General features: G+C 40.6%; 1 protein-coding gene across 9 annotated transcripts in view; it reads left to right on the top strand.

The window, feature by feature from the left end:
• Positions 1-26,213, top strand: part of carmil3 (capping protein regulator and myosin 1 linker 3) — a 104,908-nt gene that overhangs the window by 51,923 nt on the left and 26,772 nt on the right. For all 9 annotated transcript variants that reach the window (XM_012923043.3, XM_012923046.3, XM_012923044.3 and 6 more), the window contains exons 14-23: positions 725-802; positions 7,102-7,178; positions 11,700-11,804; positions 15,984-16,053; positions 16,161-16,242; positions 18,283-18,379; positions 18,476-18,530; positions 20,731-20,903; positions 21,910-21,978; positions 22,366-22,459. In XM_012923043.3, the coding sequence (XP_012778497.1) occupies positions 725-802; positions 7,102-7,178; positions 11,700-11,804; positions 15,984-16,053; positions 16,161-16,242; positions 18,283-18,379; positions 18,476-18,530; positions 20,731-20,903; positions 21,910-21,978; positions 22,366-22,459 (900 nt within the window). The remainder of the gene's footprint in view (positions 1-724; positions 803-7,101; positions 7,179-11,699; positions 11,805-15,983; positions 16,054-16,160; positions 16,243-18,282; positions 18,380-18,475; positions 18,531-20,730; positions 20,904-21,909; positions 21,979-22,365; positions 22,460-26,213) is intronic.

Consider the following 26,213-nt stretch of genomic DNA (forward strand, 5'->3'; position numbering starts at 1 on the left):
ATACACATAAACAAGTGAAACATGCTTATATATAATTAAGACATTTTATGTCTATAATATAATATGTAATATAGGTTTATACTCAAGTTTAGATCACTTTACTGATTAATTTTGACATTGTGATCTAGTGAAAATCAGTCATTTTCTCTATATCCAATCAGTTCAATTCAGCTTTATTTATACAGTGCCAAATCACAAGGCGCTTTATATTGTAAGGTAGCTCCTACAATAATACATACAGAGAAAAAAACAACAATCGTATATCCCCCTATGAGGCAAGCACTTTGGCGACAGCGGAAAGGAAAAACTCCCTTTTAACAGGAAGAAACCTCAGACAGAGCCAGGCTCAGGGAGGGTCGGCTATCTGCCGCGATCGATTGGGATGAGAGATCGGTGTCAAAATGCAGGATACTGTTCAGAACAGGACTGATTTATCAATATATCAGCAGCTGTTTGTACTGGCATTTATAACAGTTGATAAATGAAAATCTAAAAAGAAAAGGATATCAGAATATCAGACTTAAATCACTAAACATCAGCATTGGTCTTGGTCTTAAAAATCCTACATTGACTGGGTTCTAATGATGTTAACTAATTCCCATGTGAGAGTGTATCAATTAATCCAATGACCACTGCCCTTGACTGTGCAGATGTTTACTTGTGTACATCCTTAACTCAGAAATATTAACACTATCTTAAAGTCTCTCTCCTTCTTCCCATGCAGAACCTGTACCTCTTCCTGGCCCAGCCTAACTGCCTGGTCCACTTGGACCTGTCTGGGACAGACTGCACTGTGGACTCGGTTTGTACTCGCTGTCTTTGTTACAGTCAATATCCACCCATCACTATCTGATCTCATCACTAGAATGGGATTCAAGCCAAGAAACCGAAAGGCCTAGCGGTCTGAATATGAAACGCCTACCACACAAAACCTCACTTTATTCCATATCTCATAGAGATTCTCTCTGCATAATGCTTTAGGTGAAAGTGGGAGCTCTTAGAAGGGCCAATAATGAAGACGTATAACCTTTGTGATTTATACAAATTATGTCTTTTACGGAAAGCACACGAAGCATTTGTTGCAAGCTTTTGTTCGCATCTTTGTTGTTGTGAGTATGTCTAAATTTAGCATGTCTGTGAGCCAGTGTGACAAATGGCATCTTGCTGTGGTAGCAGATATGCTAACAGTGGAAAGGATGACGGAGCTTTCTCTCAGGGAGAGAGTTCATTGGCCACACTTGAACATGTCTGTCCCTGCAGATTACTGCTGCGATGGCAGTTGGTTTGCTGCAAATATGCGATACTGTGTGGTTAAAAATGCTGAAAGTTACAACTGTACTCACGTTTTTAACGTCTGTGTCTCCTTAGAAGATGTAGGGGTTTGTGAAAAGGTCACATTTTATTGTTCATTCTCAGTCATTGCTGCTTTGTCAGTGCTGTGTTGCTGCTGATGCCACAGAACGCCATAGGGACAGGCAAGGTTGGGTAGAACAGACATAAATATTCTTTTTTTATCGTTTCCACCACGGCAGTGAGGTTAAAGGTCAGAGTCGGCTACAGATCTAAGATCTAAGCACTGCCATTGTTCAGCGGTTCAGAAGGACAAGATCTACAGTAAATGCTCCATTTTCTGTACTGACTACTACAAATACAGTACACCAGAACTTTCAGCCACTTTATACTTGTATCCACCATAACAGGCAACAGAATTTTATCCTTATTACCAAACTACTTCATCTTAAACTCAGTTTAGTTTAGCATAGTTTGGAGATTGTTTTTCATATAAAAATTATGATCAACCTGCTGTTCAGTGAAAAAAATATATTTAAATTTTTTTTTGATTTAAATGTTTTGAAATATTTTCATAACTTGATTTGATCTGGGCTGAATCCCGTAGAGCTTTACCACGGCAGGTGGAGTTGCATTTAAAGCTGCATTTAAATGTGTTTCTGCACTGCTAACCATCACGAGTGAAACCCAGCGGATTGTTTTGGACTTGGAGTAGATAAATATTGAACAACATGCTGTTTTGCACGCTGTGTGTAGACTCCTGCCGTTTTGAAGGCTTCAGTGAAAGTAAACAGGTCTATGTTAGCGAAGCACTGGCTTTTGCATTAGCATTGCATGCCAGCTAGTTACAGTTACGGCATTTGACATTTTGTTTCACTGAGGCATTAATCTCGTGCTAATATATCCTAAACTATTATAATATATAATATACTGCATTTACATGGTTTTGCTACCAAGCAGATCCATCACAGCTGGTGCAGTAGCATGAATTCTAAGGTGTAGGTTACAATGTACAGCTGCACCTTAGACTTTATGTAGTACTGTAAGTCAAGCTTAGTGTAGGAACCTTTCTTACTTTGTGTTGTTTAAAGAAACAGACACATTTTTTTGAGTAGAATGACAAATAAAAGAATAACCAATGGTTACTGTTTACGAACACCACATGACAGGTGCTGCAGTTTTACATTAAAAAAATACATTCTTAAGCTTTCGTGGGAAGGTGAAAGTATAGAGTTAGTGCTGAAAACAACAGGATGTAAATACTTTGAAAGTCTGCTAGTAATGGCAGACCAAACTGTACTTTATAAAAATGATGTAATGTGTAGATATATTAATATAATGGGTCATTCTGTGCAATACTTCTGCTTCTTGAAGAAATGCAAAAAAATTGTACTTTTTCTTTCTCCAGTTCATTTGTATCACAATAAATTAAATTAAAAAAAGAAAGAAGAAGAAATCAAATGAAAAACTAAAGCTACAGTTTAGAGAACATCTACCTCTGATTTAAAAATGACAAAATAAAAAACTCAACTTAAAGGAAGTACATATTTAACCTTTGAAAGAAGAAAGAGAAAGAAATATCACAGATGTAGATTCTAGCTATAGATAAATTCTCTTTATCTAAAGCTTTTTGACACTAAATATTTATCACAATACAGAATAATTATGTTAGTTCTTTACAATTGTTTAAACAAGTTTTAGTGTGGAACTAAATCAGAGCACAGACACTGGCTAACCTTGGGTTTCTCAAAAATATAATTTCCTCTTGATTTGTACTTATTATTATGTTTTTTGGGGGGAAATGGGGAAAAAAAGAAAAAGGCAAACAGTTTCTGGACTTTTCTTGCCGCTGTGATACGTTTACTTTCCTCCCTCGCCGCTCTTCACTTGAGCAATTTTAACACCTAAAAGCAGCGAGCTTGTCAGCCAGGAATCTGTTTCGCAGAGGACTAGCCCACCCGTCCTGTTAATGTGGGCAATGAATTTTATATTGAATTATGTGCATGGATGGAAGTCATTGCTTCTCTTCTGCTTTATTTCCAAGTTGAACTTGCTCACCTTCAGAGGGTGACAGAAAGAGTTCTCTGTGAGACCTGCTTTAATGTCCTTTTTTTTGTGCTAATTGTCATTTATCCTTTAGAGAGGAGCTATCTCGGGGAAAATTAGTCTTTTTTAGTGTTAGCTTGTTGGATTGAATTATTAATACGTTTCTGTTTTTAATCTACGCTTGACACACAGACAACGGTCGATTAATCAATTTGCGTGATGGATCACACTGCCAGCGAAAAAATGGATTTGTCCGATAGTTTAACCTCTCACAAGTGATGGGATGCTGCTTAAAGTATTCCAGGGAATCTGGGTTTGGTTTAATGCCAATCAAATTTGCGTCCTCCTGCCTAACAAACACATATTTATCATCTTTATTTTAACATTGGGCGGATCACAGGTCCCTGCACATTCACTTTAGTACTCTCTAAAGCTCTTTATTTTGAAAGTCAGCCATATCATCACAAGGCATGGCTTGATTGATAATGGCCTCTGATGAATGATACATGGCGCTGTGCAGCATAATGCAGCATGGATCATATAGGCAGAGAACTGCGTGCGACACAGCATACTTGGTTTCCTGCACGAATCCTGTACAGCTTCTTTTTTTTTTGAGGCATTAAACATTTGATAGATATCCAGTGCAACAAATTGAAGAATAGTAATTCGTTTTTCCTGGTATGGGCTCAGCTTGACTTTGATTCAGTACAATACAATTACACTTCTTATTGCCCATTTGGTCCTGCTATCGGGAATTAGTAGACTTCTCTGACAGATGAGCACTTTCCGTACACTCTTTCAAAGATTGGCAGAAACACTACTGGCTGTTTTTCATTTGACTGCTGGAACTCGGGGCCGTTAACCCTTAAATATACACGGGAAAAGTAGCCAAACAAGACTCCGTTTTGTATAAAAATATCACTTTTATTTTTCAGTCTACATTATTGTCGCTCATTTAGGGTGTAGATTTGAGTAAGTGGTGACGTGCAGCAGCTTCCAAATATTCTGAAACAAATATTAATGATTCAAACCTTCATTCAAACATTTCTTTAAGGTAGAGAGAAAATTTTCTCTGTCAGTCTTTCACAGACAATAAAATTAATTCAGTGTTTTAACTAAAGTTCAGCTAAAGTTCTTTTCCTGGCTGAATGCCGTACTGAGAAACCTCGTTATTTCTATAGGCCTAGTTTATACAAGGATAGTTTCAATTCTGAGTACAGGAACAATGTTACTTAGCATTTAAACTCCAAAGAGATGAATTCAACAAATACCAAATTTAACAGAGTACAACTCTCCTTCACAAGTGGAATTCTTAAAAAACTAAATCTTACTTATTCTTTCAGATAGTGGCCTTGGTGACTATTATTTGACATGATTAGATTGCTAATAGTGTTGCATCTGTGTGGAAGTAGCAATTTACCCTTTATAAAACTTTAAATATAGTTTAGTATAGGGCTGCTCAATTAATCGAATTTTAATCACGATTATGATCTGGGCTTTCAACGATCATTAAAAATGACTGAGCCGATTATTAGCCCCTCCCTCATTTATCCGCGACACCTTAAAGGCCGGTCCGTGAAAATATTGTCGGGCATAAACCGGTCCGTGGCGCAAAAAAGGTTGGAGACCGCTGATTAAGAGGACCCGAGGGAAGCTCCGAAAGCTAAGCAGAAGTTATTTGGAGAGTGACTGCTGTCTGTTGAAAAGAGAGGTAAAAAAAAAAAACTTCAGTGGTGTTGCACACTATTTTATATTATTTTTTTAAAGTCATTGTTAACCCTTTAAAGCCGGTCAGAGCAGCACGCTCCGTTTTGCGTAACTATTTTTAAATCCCTGTAGAACCTGAACCGTGTAAGCTAGCGCAATAATTTGTTTTGCATATGAAACCGGAGGAGTTGTACTTACATCTTATGCCATCAGCTTGTCCTCGGTCACGGTTTCGTTCCACATATAGCTTTGCAAAAATTGCATAAAAAGCGCTTGCAGGAACAAAAACATAATATTTCAGAAACACGCTTTGCCGTTCCTATCAGCTGTTCGTAACACTTCCCACAGTGAAATGATGCACATGCTGTTTTCTTTGCAAATTTGCATCATAGGATTGTTTGTTTTTCCTGCAGTATATAAAAATTGCTGTATCTCCAAAATAAAACTATGAAGACACTCAAAATAAATTTCCTGTGGTGGGAAACTATTTTTTGCAACTTTATTGTATTTAAAGTTTTGAGGGATAAACCTCTTAAATTTCTCCAAGTAGAAATATATGTAAACAAAACAAAAGCGATTTTCAATTTTTTTTGTAGTTTATTGCACTTTTTTGCAATTTATGTAATTACTATGTACTTAATGCATACATATTATTAAAATATGGGCTATAACAGTTGTATTGATGTATAGCAACTTGAAATGCTCCCACAAATGGCACTACAGCATGTAAAAAAAATAATATAAGCTCTGGTGGACTTGGTTCTATAGTAGGCCTTAAAGGGTTAAATAAATATCGTCAAATAATCGTGATCTCAATTTCAGTGAAAATAATCGTGATTATCATTTTTGCCATAATCGAGCAGCCCTAGTTTAGTAATTAGTCCACTGGTTCAGGGAGATGGGCATCGTCACAGTGAATGGTATTTGGACTGATGTTTATATACCAATAAACTACTCTTAGTGAATGCTCAGTGTTTTGAGCAAAATACAAAATAGATTTACCAAAGTAGGAAAGAAAACAAAAGCCTGTCACAGGATTACAGTTTATATGCTTTTCTTTGTTTTTGTCCTGTGGATGCAAACAGAGATTGAATCACAAAACACCTTGTTTTTAGACTCTAAATGCAGTGAGGGGTTGCACTAGATAAACTGTGAATCATGCAGAATTTGTCATGAAAAATATATGGTTGTTCTATTTAAGGTCACAAGGCCCAAACATTAGTGTGCTTGTTGACAGTCAGAATGAGAAGTTTAGTAAAAGGTTTTGTGCACTGGAGTAAAAATATAGAATTGACTTTAAGTGAAACCAGATGTTGATATGGGGAAAATGACTATGCAGTGGAACTGTTAACAATTGAACCATTTTTTATAAGCTCACCATGTTTTATGTAGAATATTTATGTAATGTATTTCAAATGTATTGAAAAGACAAGTACAAAAGCTCAAGTAACTACCTTTTATACTCAGATGCAGGGATTTAGAGTAAGTATTGTCCAATGCTAAGTGGAATGAATGAATGACGCAGGACTGTGAGCATCTTTTATCATGTACTCCTCTCAGCCTCAGAGTTTCACTTTGTTTAGTTTTCACCCTGTAGAGGAGAATTCCCAGCACTGATTTCTGACGATGTCATATTTCTTGGAAAATCACATGCAGCAGATGCTAAATGCGCCTGTTTGCAGTTGTAGAAAGTTAATGACAAACACTGCATTATTCTGTGGAAAGTCAAGCCATATGGCACAGAAAGGATCAAATAAATCCCGAAACGAGACTGCTTTTTGTCCTGATTTGACCGCCTGTCGTATCTCGTTGTACTTGTCCTTTTTTACAACATGCAGAGCTTCTGCTAAATTCTATTTTTCAATTTCAAGCAAGGCTGTCTTTATACTTCAAACTATATATTTACTCAAGAGTCTTCACATTGCTTTTGTGTCAGCTTTAATTTGTGCTATAACTGTTTTTTCAATACTCAAGAGCCAAAATAACTGTTATACAACACAATCGTGTTCACCATAGTGAACATGACACCTCCCATTTATCTCTCTGTTTCTCTGCCAGTTGTTTGGGGCCTTGCTGCGAGGCTGCTGCGCTGACCTCTCCTACCTGAATCTCTCCAAGAACTCCTTCTCTCACAGGTGGGCATTCACCTCAAGTGTAAATCCCAGTTTAGGCTATTTTTATTTGAATATAAATATATAAATATATATATCAGTTTGCTTAATATGACTCAGCCAAACAGCTCTGGAAATTTTCCAGTCAGGAGGCACAGAGGAGAGCGAGCATCATCATTTATTTCCCGTAGATTAGCGTTTAGCCCTGGACCTCGCTGATAGAATTAGCATACAAGCTCACATCGCATCCCTCATTTATTCTGCCTCGCTGCATCTGTGTGTGCCAAATGTTTCCAGCTTCCTTTAATGTACACATGTCTCTGTTTGCTAACAGGTTTTCTGTCTGTCAAGCACTTGTATGCATGCCCAACAGTGCTTGGGTTGTTGTTGTTGTTGTTGGCGTGCGTGTTGTGTGCGGTTGAACCCTGTGTGTGTTTGTTATCTTCACTAGCAGGCAGAAGCCGTTCCGGCTCTCATCATGTCATGTCCCACAGGAGCCTGGGAGCTTCCCTGCTCAGCATATTACATTACAGAATTACAGAGAAAGAAGTTGGTGAAAAATGAGACTAATTTTAGACGGGAATTATTGTTCCAATCCCCAGGCTACCATGCCTCCTTCTTTTCCCCTATCCGTGTCTACTTTTATCTACTCTATCTCTCTATCCATCTTTTTTTTTTGCACCTGTCTAGCAGCACCTCTATTTCTCCCCTTCCTTTTACTTATGGCATCTATTCTCCATCAGTCTTTTCTTTCTGCTTTTTATCGTTCCCTTTTTCATAACTCTTCTTCCCTCATTTATACCTCTCTCCTTTCCTTCCTCATCATTCTCAACTTATACGCCCCACTCTTCCTTCCCTGTATCCTTATCGCTCTACCTCCTTCTACACATTTTATCATCTTTACCTTTGCTCTTTCTCATCACATTCTTCCTGTGTTTGTAGTTCCTAGTTGCAGTCCTCCTGCTGCTCTTGTGGTATTAAATGCACGCTGGCTCGGTGCTGCCGGTCGGATGGCTGCTGTGTTGCCGTAACGACACGAAGGCACGAAACTGAACCGACTTGATAAGAACCGACCACCTGACTGCTGCTCATGAATATGGAGCGGGATGCCTCAGACCACTCCTTTACCCTTTGCACACATACAAATGTGGTCACTTTTGACTAACAATGAGGAGTCTAGGAAGATGCTGCCACACAGACGTGCAGGCACGGTTACAAGTTGCTGATAGAGCTCTCTGGAGAGTGTTTCATGAGAGAGACAGTGACACCGTATCTGCTTATGTGACAGAAGCCATTCTGTATCCGTGCAGCTTTGACGGGCTATATGCTAATCGTTACAAATGGGTCAAAGGAGAGCTGCTGTTACACACACTGGGAGGTTATCTGAAAAGGAGCGACTTGTGATTGTAGTGCAGCTGCCGGGGTTTCTCTCACTACTGTCTTCCTCAATGTCTTTATCTTCTTTTTTCTTTTTTCTTTTTCCTTGTGACCTTTTCCTCTTTTTTTTAATCCCTCACAACTTCATTTTCTCCCACTTTTTCCCCCTCTTTATCTCACATTTTCCCTTTCTCATTTCCTCTCTCGCCATGCAGTTTAATCTTATAGCCAAGCTAACATGGTTTTGTCTGCATGGGGCGAATGTTCTAAAACAGGTTACTGTACTCTGTCAACCATGCATTTGCCTAATGGGAATTCAGACGCCACAGTTCGGCACGTTTACTTCCGCCCGTGTGCGTACGCCACTTTTAAAATGAGAGCCCGTTAAAAGTTAAATGTGTCCCGGTCAAATTTCTCAAGGCCAGCGTGGCAAGTTGCTAAATTATATTCTAATAGACAGTCATAACAGTCAGTGTGAAGCACTGGGTCGTGTGCACAAGGACAATAAGGGCTCGGGCTCACGCTGCAATATGCACACAGGAATTTGTTGAAGTGGAACAGAAATTGGAAGGGTGTAGTGATTATTCATTATATTCCCAGCCAGTCAAATTACTGCGCTCATATCTGTGAAGCAGCTGTGCCAAACACATGACAAAATTGTCTCAGCAATCAGAGGAGAGGAGAGTGCAGATCAGCTTTCCCTTTTAGGCTATTTTGGGGTGCTGGTGCAGCATTACAGGGTGTATTTCTAAAGACAGGTGATGTCTCTCTTTAGTTCTGGCGTGTTTGTGCAGTTTTCATAACCGTGGCTAAGTTTGCACTTGCTGTTGGAGATGCTTTGAGGGGACTTCCACAAAACGCTTCCTTCCCCAGCTATCCAGACAATTTTTTTTAACATGAATCTTTTAACGCCCTGCTCTCTGAGACTGACGTAGCAGCTGCCTAGGCCTGACATATTTTCAAGCTGAAGTGTCAGTGGAAGAGGAAACACTAAAAGTAATTTGTGTGTTTCTGGATGTTGGAAAGTAAGGTTGACAAAGTGTTGATGAAGTTTGAAGGACTTGTTTGAAAGTGTGACTGTGTTTCTGAAATGGCTTAATTCAGATAACTGAGTCAAAGTGTTGATCGAGCTTAAGGAAGCCATTACAATAAGGTGCTAAAGCATCATTGGAAAAGACGAACCTTAAATGATTATGATATGTATGATTAAACTGTTAAAGTAAGGAATAAGCCGTTTATTGTAGTTTGCTGTCATATTAAACCAACAATAATTTGGTGAATCATCAATTGTGCAGTCAGGATAGATCAGGGACTCTGAACATATGGTATATATAACTCCACCATCACCCCTGGGTGGTAGTTTGTCTGTTCTTCTCAAGCTGGGGTGCTCTAACAGAGTCCTTGGAGTTTGGGGGTTCTGCTAATTAGGACTATGCTCTTCTGGATGGAGATCTCTGATGTTATAGTTCATACTGCTCTTGTTACCAGTGGGACCTGTTTGGATTTTACTTTTCAAATCTGCTCCAGTTGTTTCTTTAGCTCCTTGTACTCCTAGTACTCTATTTTCTCATGCTTCTTCTTCCTGATGTTGCTATCTGCTGGGATTGCCACATCTGTCACAACTTTTTTCTAATCTTTCGTGTCAACCACCTCTATGTCTGGTTGGTTGGCTGCTTGTCTGTATGGAACTGGAACTCCCACAGGACCTCAGCCCTGTTGTTCTCAACCACCTTTGGTGGGATTTCACATCGGGACTTGGGGACTTCTAGTCCATATGCGGCGCAGATGTTCCTGTAGCCTATCACAGTCACTAGGTTGTGCTTCCAAATGTATGCGTTTCCAGCTTGAATCTTACATCCTGCTACTATGTGTTGGATAGTCTCCATGGCATTTCTACACAGTCTGTAGAGACGGCTGAGCACTTCTAACTGTGGATCTGTTGCTCAGGGCCTATTCTAGTGGACAAGGACATATCGATGTTCAAAGCTGGTCAAAGAAAAAAAAATCATGCTGAGATAAAACTTTGGTTTTAAACTGTGGTACTGGGAGTGGGTATGACATTGATTTTGGTTAAAAAAAATGTTCTTCACCCTCAGCATTTCAAAATGCAACATGCATGCCTGTGCCTATGTGCTTCATAAAATACACTGGGTTTCAGGTGGGAGGGACTGAATATAGTTCAAATCCCTGGTGGCTGCTTTCATAGAATTGTTAATGAAATCAGCCGCAGCTGTGCTTTTCATGTCAAGTATAAAAGATTGTCTATCTCTCTATATATAGGGGGGTTTTTTTGACTAGTGAACTATGAGGTAAATTTTACTTCTCATGAGTTTGCTTTCAAAGTGCCTCATCAGTGACAGCAATACTCATTTATCAGGTAGAAGCTAAAAAAAAGAGTTTTGTGCTGCACAAGTAAACAACATATCAGCCGCCTGAAAAGCAATAGCAGGTAATCTTTCCAAGAAAAACAAACTTCATCTTTCTGCAAGATGAATTCATCCTTCCCCTCACTCTCTCCTCCTCCTCCTCCTCGCCACTCATGACTTTATCGTTCCTCCTCTAGCCTCCCTTCCTCATCCTCCCCTGTGGTGAATTATGTGTACAGCGCGGGGGCTGGAACGGCAGATTGACAGCTTTGACAAGTGCTAAACAGATCGGAAACAGTACACTATATTCATTCCATGAATGCCGAGTACAGTGCCTGCTCTGACTCAGAGGAATGTTGTTCATACATGGAGACTTATTCTCTATGCTTCCTATGATGACGGGCTAATGTGCTGTATATGTCAGGCAGATGGTTAGATAATAGGTCCATGTTACCTTTTAAGTGATGGCAGTAATTAATGCCGACTTCACCTTTTCATGCTGTCGGGTTGATATAATACTGACCCAAATGTCGCAGCGAGCATCTTTTTTGCTTCAGCCTTCTTCTGGCTCTCTTCCCTCCCTTGTTCCCCCCCTGTCATTGCTCTGCTTGTCTACTGCAAATTCTCTGTCACTCTTTATGAGCGTATCAAGTCCTCCTGTCATCCTCGCTCTTGTTATAGATCAGTGTCATCCTATTTTTCGGTCTGCCTGATTAAGATTTAACTTAAATGCTCTCCTCGGTGCTCCTCTCCCCCTCTGTTTTAAAATCTTCCTGTTTTTTCTGTACTGTCCTTTTTCCAGAAAAGCCAGAGATTCTCTGCCAACTTTCCGTCAGTTCTTCAGCTCAGCATTCAGCCTCACACATGTCAGCCTGGCCTCTATGAAGGTCCCCCCTGATTCGATGAGGTGAGTCGCTGTGAAACGCATGGATTTTCAGGGAAAATCAAACTGGAAATTGGAAGTGCTGTGCAAAAGTCTTGAGCCACCCATCATTTATGTATATGAGGAAAATGGGAAAGAAGTACAACAATTTAATTTAAACATGTGGAGGCGTACATGGACATAAGTATATAAGGCAAAAACAGTTTGTACAATTCTAACAAGCCTGAAAGTCAATATTTGGTATAACCACCTTTATTCCTTAACTCAGTTGCTTTAAACAGTCTCCAGGCTTCTTGAAGGACATTCAATACTCTTCTTTGGATGTTGGCTGCCTTTTGTTCTCATCTCTGTCAAGATGATCCCACACTGCTTCAATAATGTTGAGGTCCAGACTCTTTGGAGGCCAATCCAAGACTGATGGTGTTTTTCTATCCATGTATGTTTTTACTGCGTTGGCTGTTTAGGATCATTGTCATGCTGAAAACTGAAGCTGTCGCCAGTCAGACATGTTCCAGATGTTGCTGCATGGTGTATCAAAATCTGATGGTACTTTTTTGTGTTTGTTATTCAGTAAATTTTAACAAGGTCGCTGACACCACTGGCCAAAATGCAGTGCAAAACTGTGACAGAGCCTCCACTGTGTTTTACAGACGGCTGTAGACATCCACTGTTGTAACCTTCACCTGAACCCCTCCATATATTGACAAGGATTTGAACCATATTTGCGTTAATGACTTTATAAGACTGGTTGCCAGTGATTTTCAGTCCAGGTCTTGTGCAATTTGGGATACCTCAGCCTTTTCTCCTCATTTCCTTTCCTTGGCTTCTTGACAGCCACCCTTCCACTGACACAGTTTCTGATCATGATTCATACGTCAGCGTTAAGTTGCTTAAGAAATAAAAAAAAAACCCCAAAAATAAAACCCATTCCTCTGTGAATGGCGAGGATTGAAAATGACTTAAAATCAAGCAACGTCCGGCGGGAGGAAAAAAACCCTGTTGCTTTTGCACAGTACTTCAGGATCTTTTGTATGTATTGTTATGTGTTACTGGACCTTGGCTCATTACATTGTATTTCCATATGACACAAAAGACTAAAGTTTATTTGATGGTGGAAAAAACAAGATATAATCCCCAAGAGTCACAAACCTGTATCCAGATATAGATAAAGGAGAAAAATGCCAAATAAACAAGTCAGTCAGAAAAATGCATCAAAACAACCTTTCAAAAGCTGCTCTGTGAAGATGCTCATAGTTCTGACAGAAGAAGTGACCTGTGAAGAGAGAGGTCTCTTTTCTCTTATGACACATAGATCAAAGTCAGCGCTGGGCACAGTTGCCATAAAGGTACCAAAGCACTATATATTACTAACTGGCATGTTAAGTCTACATATAAAGAGGGTCAAAGAATATGCTCAAGCTCAGTGTCTGGCAGTAAACTGGTAATTGTATGCTGTCATCAGGACCAACCCATGATAATTAGGGGTGCATATGTCTGATAAGCCAAATTAGAATCTGTCTTTATGATGTGACATTATGACAAAACCAGTCACAAGAAATTGACTTTTTTGTCATCAGTCTTCAGGTTTAATTACAGTTTCATTCAGGGAGTCATACAAAGGAGTATTGTTATGAAATTAGCGCACACCCTAAATGGAGTTCTAAACAAAATTGGGTTGGGCTTTGCTTTAGCTCATAAGACTGTCAGTCGAACTCTGCTGCCATCCTGTTAGAGCTCATATAGGTTGTGCTACTCAAAATGCTCTAGCCTGCCCACAGTTGCTGTGGAGGTGCAAGCAGCTTGGCAACCCACCATTCCTGCTTTGCCTTTCATGCTGTGTCTAACTTGATCAGTCTCATACTTGCTGTCATTGGTGTCTGCTCTGTAATGTGCTAGGTTTGCTGCTGCTATCCCACAAAAGACCCCACACTGTCAAATATAAATTACTGCAGATAGAAATATCAATCATCTTTAGACTCTTGTGGTCCCGACCTAACTACTGTTAGTTTTGTATTCTAATTATGTATTGATACACTGGGTCTTCTTGATGTGGCTACAGTATAAATATTCTGCTGACTATATGTTTAGCTTTGACCTGTATATCATCATTTGTGACAGCCAACTGGCATCTGATTCTCTTCCACTTCATTTGGGAAATCTCTAGACGTGATGCATATACTGACTTGGCAAAATATCCTGTAATAAATGCCAAGATGCCAACAGGATGCGCTAATATAGACATCAAGCAGCTACTGAAATATTATGCTAGTATTATTAGAGGAAAAAAAGCTATAAATTACCTGCTAAGGAGACGCTGGAGAAAGTGTGTTCCTGTGCCTCCTACATACTTTATGACTGAAATTTGGAGAAGCCACTTACTCCTACAAGATAAGTTTAAAGTCCTTTTTGAAAATAGAAATATTACAGTAGGCTTGGAATTATGAATTAAGCGAATCTGTTGCTTTAAAAAACTTCACTTTAATAATTTTTTGGATGATGTCTCCCAGCATTTCTACTACAAATTTCATGCACAGTAGGAGTAATGAAATCTGCAAAATAATCCAATTACGGGATGAAACGCCTTAAGTGAGCAAACGCGGACTTGAGGGAGACACGTTTCTTTCGTTATGATATTGGACGCAGCATTTCCCCCTCAGACTACCTGCCGAGCAGCTGTGCGATCAGGTACATTTTTTACTTTTGCGGGAGAATAGTGATGAATGGAAACTTTGCGGGTACAGCCAGAACTCATATTCTGTTTAGCTTCAGTGGAGGTTGATGATATATGTGGGTTATAAGACAAACTCGCGCATCTTGTTATTTTTAACTCCTAACCTTGTTCAGGGTGTCACTGGCAGTTTTGACTGCGAGTGCTGAAGAATGAATTCCCACTGGGGCCACTCCAGCTAAAAATGTATCCACTCATGATGCTGTAAGCTGCTTTAGTTTCAAAACACTGTATAAACCGAACTCAAGGAGGAAGACCGCTGAAGGCTTTTCGGTTTTCCATCCAAAAGGAGACTCGTAGAAATGGGAGAGCCACCCCCCCCCCACCCAATGCATTATTTCTGCATTCCTATTCCTGTACTCTAACTTTAATGCATGCAGAGGCCTTGATAGGAGGAGGATAGTACCCTAACCTGTCCTAATTTAAAGCAAAAACCGCCCAGCAAACAAGGTTGCCATTTTTCGGTCATCATTGTTTCAGTACAAAAATAGCTTATGCCATATGGAGTGTGGTTTGCATCCAAACCACCAGTGAGAGTTAATCATCAAGGTGCACATTAGGCTTCAAATGCTTTTCCTTGACAGTGGAGCCAGTTCACTGTTCCGTTAGTTGACTGGCCTTCAATCAGTTGACACAGACTGAAGCCCCCGTGTTGGCCAGCTTCCACTGTGCTGACGTGTCTTTGTGGAGGACTCTATGCCCACCAGCTTCAGGAGATCTGTAGCTAAACCAGCTCACAAAGCAGCCAAGCAACAAAAAAAAAGGAGTTTCCCAACGGGGATAAATGGAGTTTTGCAATATTACAGTTTCTCTGCTAGGCGTATAGCCTGCTGAACACAATCAATAGCAGAGAAAACAAAGCAAAATGCCAGCAATTGGGATGATTGCGCGCTGCGTGATGGATCCCTGCCAAAATGGTTGGAGCAGACTCCCCACTTAGCACTTTTCCTCATTACCTCCTCATGGTGCATAACTCTTAAATGTGTATTCATTGCACAAGAACAACCTCCAGCGGAGCCTTGATGTGCAAATGTATTTTTCCCCCGCATCCAGCTGGGCTTGTGTAAATGTACAGTCGCTACAATCGGCCACTTCTGAATAAAACTTGAAGGTTTTTGAGGTAATTTCTGTTGCCAACTTAGTGAGCTATGAATCTTATATTTAAGCTACTTTTCTCTAAATCCTTTAAGATGGTTCTTAAACTTTTAGGTGTGCAGAGGAGAATGTGGGGCAGGAGGGGGGGTTGTTAGAGGGAGAAAGGCGATTGGATTTAAGTGGAACTGATTTTTATTTATTTTTCTTTTCCAATGTGGTTTTTGCTCATCCTTGTGCCTCAATTGACCTCTGTTTCTCAACATTTCCTCTTATCTAACTATCATTTTCGTACCCCTTTTTCTATATCTGCTTCACGATTAATCTGTATTTCCTCTCTCTCGCTCTCTTTCCCATCCCATCCTACCTCTGTTTTCCTTCAGGGCGCTGTTCCTCGGTTTGTCCAATAACCCTCATATCACTGATTTACACCTGGACATCAGCAGCTGTGAGGTACGCTCTGTCGGCCTGTACTCAGGGTGTATTCACTCATCATCTTCATATATCACCTCCTGTGGCTATCCCATCATGCTCTGCTCCTCTCTGTCTGCCTTCCACAGTTGAGGTCAGCAGGTGCCGGGGTGATTCAGGAGCTGTTTCCTCGAGTTTCATGCGTGGGGACTTTAGATATCTCTGATAATGGTAAGAACCCACAAGGGATGCACTTACAGGGGTTGTTGTATGTGTGTTGGGTAGCTGTAAATCGTATAGACTACGCCATTATTGTTTTGACTCCATCAGCTTTTAAATTGAATGGCTTTCTTTTAAACTAAACTAGTGAACCAGTCTCAGTCCCTAGAGCCTGGCTGATTTATCGGTGGGCCAGTACTGTTGGTTGATATTGGTTATTTCCTGATCTATCTGTCTGCATTTTATAACAACCAGTAAATGAAAATGTAAGTAGAGCTGGGAGAAGCACCCTTCAGCTGTGAGTGTTGACATCGGATAGTTTGAGGTGAATCTGCAGCTTCACTGTTGGCAGCACTTGTACTTGAAATGCCACAAACACAACAACCAGAGGCCTGCACTATGAAGAGAGTTCATCATACCCAGGGTGTCTTACTGTTATCTGGACTCACTTACCCTCCCTGTGGCGATCAGTGGTCACACGGAGCTGGTTATCGGCTCGCTAACTAAACCCCTGCATGTTCACAGGCTGGCGTTGGCATCTTCTGACCCATCCTAGTGATGGAAAAGTGTTCTGGCAACAAAGTAGCTGTTTTTACAAAGAAAAATGAAACTATGGGAAAATATGAAAAGGTTAAATGTATAAAAGAGACACGGCAGTGCACACCCACATGAATGCGATTAGAATTTACTAGTCTACTAGCATGACTGATAAAATGAGAATGATATTTTGAAGCATGAATAAAGAAGCTGATTCCAGTCCCCTTATCTGTGTGAGTTTAGTGGCTGAACTAATGTATTTCTTCATAGTTCAACAATGATGTAATCATTCATGGCGACACCAGATTTTTGTCTTTACATTCAAGACCTGATTACCAGCTGAGCATAGTGAATAAAGACCTGCTGCATCATACCACTGATGATGCAAATGTATGTGTGAATTTGAATCACTGTGTTAACATACCAACAAAGGCATGTTTTGATTCTTGCCTAATCTTAGTCCTGTTTGTGGGAGTTATCGAAATCTCTTTTAAAGACCATTATTTATGCAGTCCAATTAAATTGTCTTTAAATAAATACCATAAACTACTTGATGCCTAAAAATCTGCTATTGATTGTGTTGACTAGAACTACTGCAAAGTGTAGTTCTGTTCATGATGCATGTCCATATTTAGTTTGATATATTTTCAAATTTTACAGGACTGTTCTTCACCTTGAAGTTTCAGTAAAAAATCTGACACTTAACCAATGAATCCTGTGATGTTGTAATGGGTAAAAACTAGAACTAAAAATATATATTGGACTGTTTTTACCACCTACCCTGCTGACCGCTGACCAGCTCGTTTCCCAAACAGCCAGTAATCTAGTTATAGTATTATAACAGAGACGCTAATAATACCTGAAACATTAGCTGCAAGCAGCTTCCGTCACCCACCCTCCTTGAATGTGTCACAGCAAGCTTTCGTAAAATGAATGCACTTCACTGTGAGCGCTGGAGTTTATTTAACCCGCAGATATTTTTGATCCCTGAATGAGGCATTTTACTCTGAAATATCTTGCCATGGTAACCGCTTCCATTTAGCAGCATCCTCTATCCTTGAGCTTTTGAAAAGGTGAGTGGGTGTGAGAAGGAGGTTGTTTAATTGGGAGTATTTTGGAATTTCAGTGGGCAGTGAGATTTTGTTCCAAAATGGACTATGAGAGAGAGAGAGGGAAAAATGGAGCTTTGAGGGCCAGAAATGTTAGCACCTGGCTCAGCAAATCATGAGTCACTGGTATAACGGCCCAGTAATACTCAATTTTATGTAATAAAATACGACTTGTTCGGTCCTTTATACCAGTTAATGGATTGCCTATTTATGGTCCAGAATAACTTGAAGTTTCAGGCATGTTTCTACTTTTTTATTGGCACGTACTAGGATGTAATTAAAGGTCTACTTTGAATGAGTTTTCACATAAGCTCCACTGAGCGTACCACTGCTGGCGTTGCGCTCGTACTCCAATGATGTGTGTTGACTTCTGTTTGTGTGTGTGTGTGTGTGTGTGTGTGTGTAGGTTTGGATGCTGACTTGCTGGCTGTCATCCCAGCGTTCTCCCGGCATCCCTCCCTCAAACACCTGATGCTGGGGAAGAACTTCAACATCAAGGGCAGGTATGGACTGCGCGGGGGGGGAAGCAGCTGTGTGCAGATGGTTTGTGGAGATGATGCAGATGATGAATGCTTTCCCTCTTGTTTCTGCCTCCTCAGGGTGCTGGATGAAATTCTGCAGAAACTAGTTCATTTGGTGCAAGAAGAAGAGTGTGTGAGTTTGATTATGTAACATATTGTGCGTGCACAAATTCTCTGTGGTGTCATGCTCAGATGCACGCCCACGCGGACCTCGCTTGTCACAGTTTAATTCTTGTATCCTCATTCGTGCAGTCTTAAGCTCCATCTCCCACCTGCCACACGCGCAAGGTATAAACATGTACACGAGCCACGCTGTCTACGAGCCAGACGAATGATTCATTTGGTCTCAGTTTGTACGCGGGGCTCCCGAGGCTCTCTCTGCTGCGCAAATTCAGCATGACAAGTAGCTTACTCAATTATTTACCACTGTTGATGGTGATAGTTCACAACGATGCTCCAGAAGCGAACATGGACTGATGCTTGTATGAAAGCGCACCAACACTGGCACAGGCGGTTGTAAATGTGCACATTTAAAGGAATTACACAGGCACTTTATCAGAGGTCAGCCATAGTCAGCTCACACATTAAGTGTTGAAAACACAAGCATCAAAACAATCTGTGAGTGTCCCCTGCAGACTGTTGGCATTAGTGTTAGTACCATGTTAACGCTCTAGTATGAGTCATAAAAGGCTTCTAGCCTCAAACGTGAGAAAAAAGAAAACTCTCAACAGACTAAATGAAATGAAGATGATTCTGAATGCATAAGACTGCTATCAGTAGGGATAAGGAAACAGTTTGTTTCATAGTCTGTACACCAGGAGTGTGGATTTTAAAGGAATCGGTCAACATGTGATTGAAGTGCAGATTTTCAGCTTTAATTCAAGGGGTTTAACAAAAGTGTAGCATAAACTGTTTTGGAACTGCAGCAATTTTTATACACAGTCCTCCATTTTTGCTCAAACCTAACTGGACAATTGCCCAACATCAAGTCAGGAACAGTCCCACAGAGGTAGGAGTGTCACTGTCAAGGTCTGCCATCAAGAATGGAGATGCAGAGGGTTTACAAAAAGTGCAAACCACTGGTTACGCTCAAGAGCACGAAGACCCCACTAGACTCTGCCAGAAACCATCTAAGAGCGCCTGCACACTACTGGAAAAAAGTATTTGCATAGATGAAATTAAGATCAACCTGAACTTAAAAGATTGCAAGAGAAAAATATGAAGAAGGACCAAAAAAAACTTGATTTGTAGCATACGATATTGTCTGTCAAACATGGTGGAGGCAGTGTTATGGTATGGGCATAAAGTGGAACTGGGTCACAGGTGAATTCTCAAATGTACAGGGCTAAACTCTCTGTTCAAAAAACTCAAATGCTGCAAAACTTGGACAGTAATTCGTACTGCAAAAGTACGATACTGGCACAAAAGCACACTGCAAAAGCAAACCAAACTCAAAGCAAGGAAATATTCATCTTGATTGTTCGATCTAAAATCCACTGTGCTGGTGTGCAGAGGCAATATTACAAGTTCTACAAAAACGTATAAAACTAACTGGAACCTCATTCTTGTTTGTTTTAAGCTGTAAAAATGTAATCCATTTTCTCCTGTATTGAATTCTTTTTTAACCCCCCCAAAAAACTGCTTGTTCCAGGTTTATGTTTACCATAGAGACATGAGAAAAGCATCGACCTTCACATCTAAATCTTTCCTAGAAAACGAATGAGTATTCTTCAAAATATTGTAGATGGCTCTTACAATCCTAGCCAGGTCCAGGAGAGTTAACCACAGGAGACTGTGCATGGCTGGAAATCTTTGTGTGCATAAGGAATATTCAAAAATGTGTTCACAGAGTCGTTTAAGCAGAGACAGGCAAAAACCTTCAGTAGAGCCCTTTTCAAACCTTTTTTTAACAGAAAATATGTCCAATTTGTACATCAGCAACATCATTTAAAGGAGTGTTAACAATCAAATTAGTTCAGCGTGCATTTCAAAGTCCTAACGAGTAAAACAGCAAAACAACAATTAATAATGAATGAGGGTTTGAAATGAAATCTGATCTGATTTTCAACCATGTTCTTTCATTATTGATTTTTTTCCTAATTAAATTTCAACAGAAATTGTAATAATTAATGAACCTGATAAATACACAGATTTCTTTTAGAGTATGGACGAAATTGGAAGTAATAACTTCTTGCTTTAGGTGGATGTTTCTTTTATCATTTAAACATAGGTGGTGCTTCTCACATATAATTGCCCTCTATAAAAAAAAAAAAAATCTGATTTTCAAATATGCTTCCGTATTGGTTACTCCCTGCTCCCCTGGCATCCTCCAGGCCCTGCAGTCCCTCTCGCTGGCTGACTCGAGGCTTCGGCAGCGGGGCACAGTGCTCGTCAACGCCCTGGGCTCCAACGCTTGTTTACGGAAGGTGGACCTGAGCGGCAACCTCCTGGAGGACTCTGGGGCCAAGATGCTCAGCAAAGCTCTGCAGATTAACACAACACTTAGGTGGGTGTGTGCGTTACAGCAGTAATAGACGATTAAGATGAAGAAAAGAGGGGATTTCAGTGCAGATCAGAAACCCTCATACGTAGGAGGGGCATGTCTGGAGAAGATGCTATAGACAGCAGATTAAAGAAAGAAAATTAATATGTTAGGTTTAGGAAGGGGATACAGTGAAGTTTCTATGAACAGTGAGTTGAAGGTGGCGCTTCAAAGATGGGAGGGGGTGGAGTGGCATGTAGGAGATAAGAAGGGTGGGGGGTATTAGGACCGGACCTAATACTGAGTAGCCTGAGGGATGTTACAAACTGGAGAGATGAATTAGTGGGAGGGGGCCTTTCAGACATAGCTTTTACAGCACCACCCTTAACAACACAGCGAATAACACTTCATGTTCGGAGGTATGTTTGACTTTAGAGTTGTAACAGGAGTCAATAAAATATTGAGAAAGGGCAAAGGAGGCCAGAAACCTCCTTGAATACTGGGGTTGTGGGGTGGGGGTGGAGTAGTACTGTGTGTGTGTTGGGAAAGGTTGGATGTGAAAGTTACGAAGAGATCGGAGAGGGAGACCACCTAAAGAGATAGATCTGGGTTTTTGCTGATTGAATTTCTAGGGCAAACCAAGTCGGGGGGGGTGGGGGGGATTGAGGAGGAGGATGGATGAAAGGAAAGATGAGCTGAAAATGAGTGATGTATTAAAAACAGGAGCTCGTCGGTGTCGGGTGTAGGTGGAAATTCTGCTCTGCGAAATAACAGAAGCTCATTAGCGGCACGGCAGTTGTTCATGCATCTCTAATGTTGGGATACCATACACCTAGCTAAAAGAAAGCTCTGACGAATATCTTAATATTTATGTCTGTCCTGCGTGGTCAAAGAAGTACTGTCACTTTGATGTATCTGTGTGAGATTTTAATGTGGATTAGGCACTTTAGAAAGCAACCGATCCTCTTCTCCTTTTCCCTCCTCTCGGTGCTGGTCTTACCCCATTTCCCGCTGCTTTAATCCCTCTCAGGAGTGTGACGTGGGATCGCAACAACACCACGGCGACAGGCTTCCAAGATGTGGCGAGAGCGTTGGAGCAGTAAGACGAACGCAACGCAGCACACCAACATCCTTTTGAAGAGGGCGGACGCACACACACATGAAACGCATCACTCACACACCCATATGAAAGGCAGATAACCATCTCTGCGTGATGTTAGCGATTACAGAATGTTTCATCATTCTCCTGACGTGTGTGCCAGTCAAATAAGTGTGGGCGTGAAGTTTGTACCCGCGCATCTCTGTCTGTGTGTACAAGGGTGTGTGGGTGTATTTGCGTATTAGGGAATTGCAGACAGCTGTTATAAGTGCCCCGGGCATTTCCTGTTTGTTCTTGTTAACATCAGTTTCTCCAGTTTATTATTGCCAGGGTAATGTTGTCTTTCTATCTGCCCCTCTTTGTCTTCCTTCGCTCTGCAACAAACAGCAACTTTACCTTGCAATACATGCCCCTGCCCCTCAGCGATGTCACTCAAGCGCACCGCAGCGCCCCAGAGAAGACCGACCAAGCCCTGACCAAGGTGAGGAGGACTTCTTTTCTTTAGCCTGTGGTTTGCTAAATTTGCTGCACCATGTTGCAAGACACAGATGGTTAATAAGAGCCTGGTAATAAGAGTCACACTTAGGCGTGGGTCTGATGAATGGCTTTCATTTACTCGTGCGTTAGAAGTGATGATTAAATGTGAATGTTCCCAGAGATGATTATGTTGATGTCTGTATGATATGTTGTGACATGAGAATGACTTTTCTAATACTGCCAGAGTCCTTCTGAGAGTTAGGTTTGCAATCTGTGATAGAGATTCCAGATGTCTGTAACTGCTAACGTAGTTCTGTCTGTGTCATATTCATATTGCATCCATGTATTACAGGTTCAGTTTAAAGGATTTAAAGACTTAATTCAATTCACTTTTATTTATATAGTTCCCCAAAAAGGTGATATTACAGTGCTTTATATTGTGAGGTAATATAGCGTGAGATCACAAAAGATCTGGCAATTCCTTACAGCATGCACTTGGCGACTTGAGGGAGAAAGAACTCCCTTTTGATAAGAACAGACTTCCAATAGGCCAGACTCAGGGAGAGGCAGGCATCTGCTGCCACTTGTTTTCCTTTGGGGGGGACAAAATGCAACCTAATTGATAGTGGAGACAGTTTTTAACATAATAAGTAAGTAAGGTTTATTTATTAAGCGCTTTTCACAGACAATCGGTCACACAGCGCTGTACAAAAATGGCAATAGTGGCACAGAAACACACAGGGAAAGAAAAAAAAGGGAGTGACCAATGCTTGGTTTGTCATGGGAAGTCCTCCAGCAGTCTGCCTGGTAGCGGCATAATTAAGAAAAAAAAGGTTCATGGTCACCTGATTTAACTTTGGCTATAAGCTATGTCAAAAAAGCTCAAAAGTAGGGAAGGTGTATCTTTCCCGAATGCAAACTGGGAGTTCTAGCTCCAAAGGAGAGGAGCTTGATAGCTGAAAGCTCTGTCTACCGCTTCTACTTTTAGAAACCCTGGGACCTAAAAGTAAGCCTGCAGTCAGTGAGTGGGGTGTTCTGTTTGGGTAATAGGGTGCTATGAGGGTTTGCTCTCATGCTCTCAAATTAAAATCAGACTTGTCTTGGAATGCAACACCTTGTCTGTTTAGATGAAAATTAGTATTATCATGATAAAAACATATACAGTCTGTGGTTTAACTAAAATATAAAGAAAGCAGTAGTCACATCCATTCATTTGGAGGCAACGCCAAGTGCCTGCTTGAGGAAGTGCAGTCTTTGGAACTTGTGTTTGCTTCATTTTTCAGCCCTGGAGGTTCCTCCAGGAGGTCTTTAGGCAGAAACAACGCAAGAAAAAGCCCAGGCGGGCATCTTTGCTGCAGGGTGTAATGGTCACATTAAAAAATTCCAACAACATTATTCAGTTAATTGTTAATTTATGCAATTTATTATACTGCTCTACGCTGGTCATTGCCAGCAACATTCAGAAGTGTTCTTTGAGTTTGAACTTGCTCTGTCACTCATGCCATATGCCGAAATGTCAAGATTTTTTAAAACTCTTCTGATGATTTATTTTCTTCCTCTCTCTGATTCTGAGTATCTGCTCTGCAGCATTTCTCTAAGTCTCTTGGCACTTCCTGTTACTTTGAAAAAGAGAAAAAAAAAGCCAAAAAGTGACAGATCTCTTTTCGCAGACGTACAGTTTCTGGGCAGTGAGTTGCATGGTTGTCTTTGCAATTATGATGTGGTTGCTTCAAGTAAAGGCCACTTGAATTGTAGTTGAGGTTTTTCTTGCCAGGGAACAAAGACATATTTAAAGTCCACCTGTGTTCCATGTTACGAAGAAAATCAACACCCATTCAGAGTTTTCACTTTTTGATCAGCCGAGCACCAGTTGTCAGTTTGCATTGACTGCTGTCTGTCAATCCGGCACGTCGAGGCATACGTGTCAAGATTCTTATTTTGATTGTAGACTCAGTTTCTTGTATTTGTAATCGGAGAACTTTTTCAAGTTGCCAATCAAAGAATGAAACTAACTGACAGCAACACAAAAAAAAATGACAGGCAGTGTACATACAGCAAATGTGGCCTTTCTTAGCAGCTGTGTCTTTTTGTGTGGATGCTCATCCTAATAAAATCCATTAAACAAATCCTCATAAAGTGTGGCTGCTAATGGTGCTAAGCAGGAGAGTTGGCTGTAATTAAACATTAATCATTGTAGCTGCTGAAATGGTTACTTAGTATCACTGCTAAATAAAATGCTACTCATCAGCTAGCTTGTAAGCTGCAGGTAGCAAAACAAATCCGTGTACATTGCATGTCAAACACTATTTCCGTGACAGCTCAGTTTTCAGTCAATAGCAAATCCGTCTTCCCCAGAGGCTTGTGACTGAAGGTACATTTCTGATACGGCTCGACAAAGCTAACACATAGGGTTGCCAACTCCCTGAAAAATAAATAAGGGACACCTCGTGGCCAGGGCCGGGCAACCCAGTTGTCTTCACCCTTCCCAGTGTTGTGAATTTTCTAGCTCTTTTTTTGTGTGTGAAATTATTTTTTTTAACCATTTGACTTGAAGTTGATTTAAGTAGATGCATATTCTATTCTTTGTGATATGAACACATGTGAAACAAATGATCATTTAGCCATTTATTTTTAGCTCAAAATGACAACATTAACACAGTAAAACAGGTCTCTTTCTTAAACAGAAGCCTGTCATGCTTAACTTTTGAGAATATAAGTAAATCTTTCTTTAAAAGAACTCTGTCCCGCTTAACTTAAAATAATAGAAAATAATAGAAAGAAAAACATTCTTGTAACAGTGCACATTTAGTGCATTTAGTACAATTGGCTTCAGTTGAGGTATTATTTCAGCTTTTCTAATGCTAATCAGCTGCTCCTGTTTGTAAACCCGCTTGTTGCCATGATTACGCACCTTAATTCATCATCATTATTCATCTATGTATTACTTTTATGTATTAGTCATCTATTTGTTGTAATCATCTATCCTTGCAGTTGTTTATTACACAAAATAAGTTATATTATCACACTTCTGGCCACATAGCGCTGATATTCACTGCACATATTAACTTTTTCCAGCCAGGTGTTTTCCTTTTCCCATTCTTACCCTTTCTCTGAGCGAACAAACATTGCTGCTCTAATGCTGGGCTTATGCTGGGCTTACACTGTGCGATTTTTTTCAGTCGCGTTATTCAGCTCCTGCTCAAACTGCACGATTGACTCGCAGGGGTTAGAAGTTCGTAGGTCACGATGCAGGGTCTCACACTATAGCTTGCCTCCACCAGTGTGTGAATGTGAGAGTGAATGAATAGTGGCATTGTAAAGCGCTTTGGGTGCCTTGAAAAGCGCTATATAAATCCAATCCATTATTATTATTATTATTATTATACGGCCCGATGCTCTGATGCGACCTGATTGCTCACACTGTGCGTCCATAAAAATGAAGGTTATAACAGAAATTCTGTCGCTCGCTCTCTCTGTCTTTCACTCACACAGACACACCACCACCATCAACTTTGCTAAATTGCTAATGAAAAACATTGATCAGGCAGCTGTGATTGAGCAGCAGTGTAAATCCAACTATTTTCACGGTTGTTGTGGTCGTGATAATTTTGTGAGGCCACATCGAAAAGGCTCGGATGAGCTTTCCAAAGTTCTACAAGTTGTGCCTCCATCGCTTGTGTCCAGATCACACGCTGCACTGCCGTGCTGCGCCGTCTTTTTCGCTGACATTTGTGTTTGCGCAGTGTGACAAACTGCGG

This window comes from Maylandia zebra, linkage group LG18 (assembly GCF_041146795.1).
Source record: "Maylandia zebra isolate NMK-2024a linkage group LG18, Mzebra_GT3a, whole genome shotgun sequence".
Classification (NCBI taxonomy): domain Eukaryota; kingdom Metazoa; phylum Chordata; class Actinopteri; order Cichliformes; family Cichlidae; genus Maylandia; species Maylandia zebra.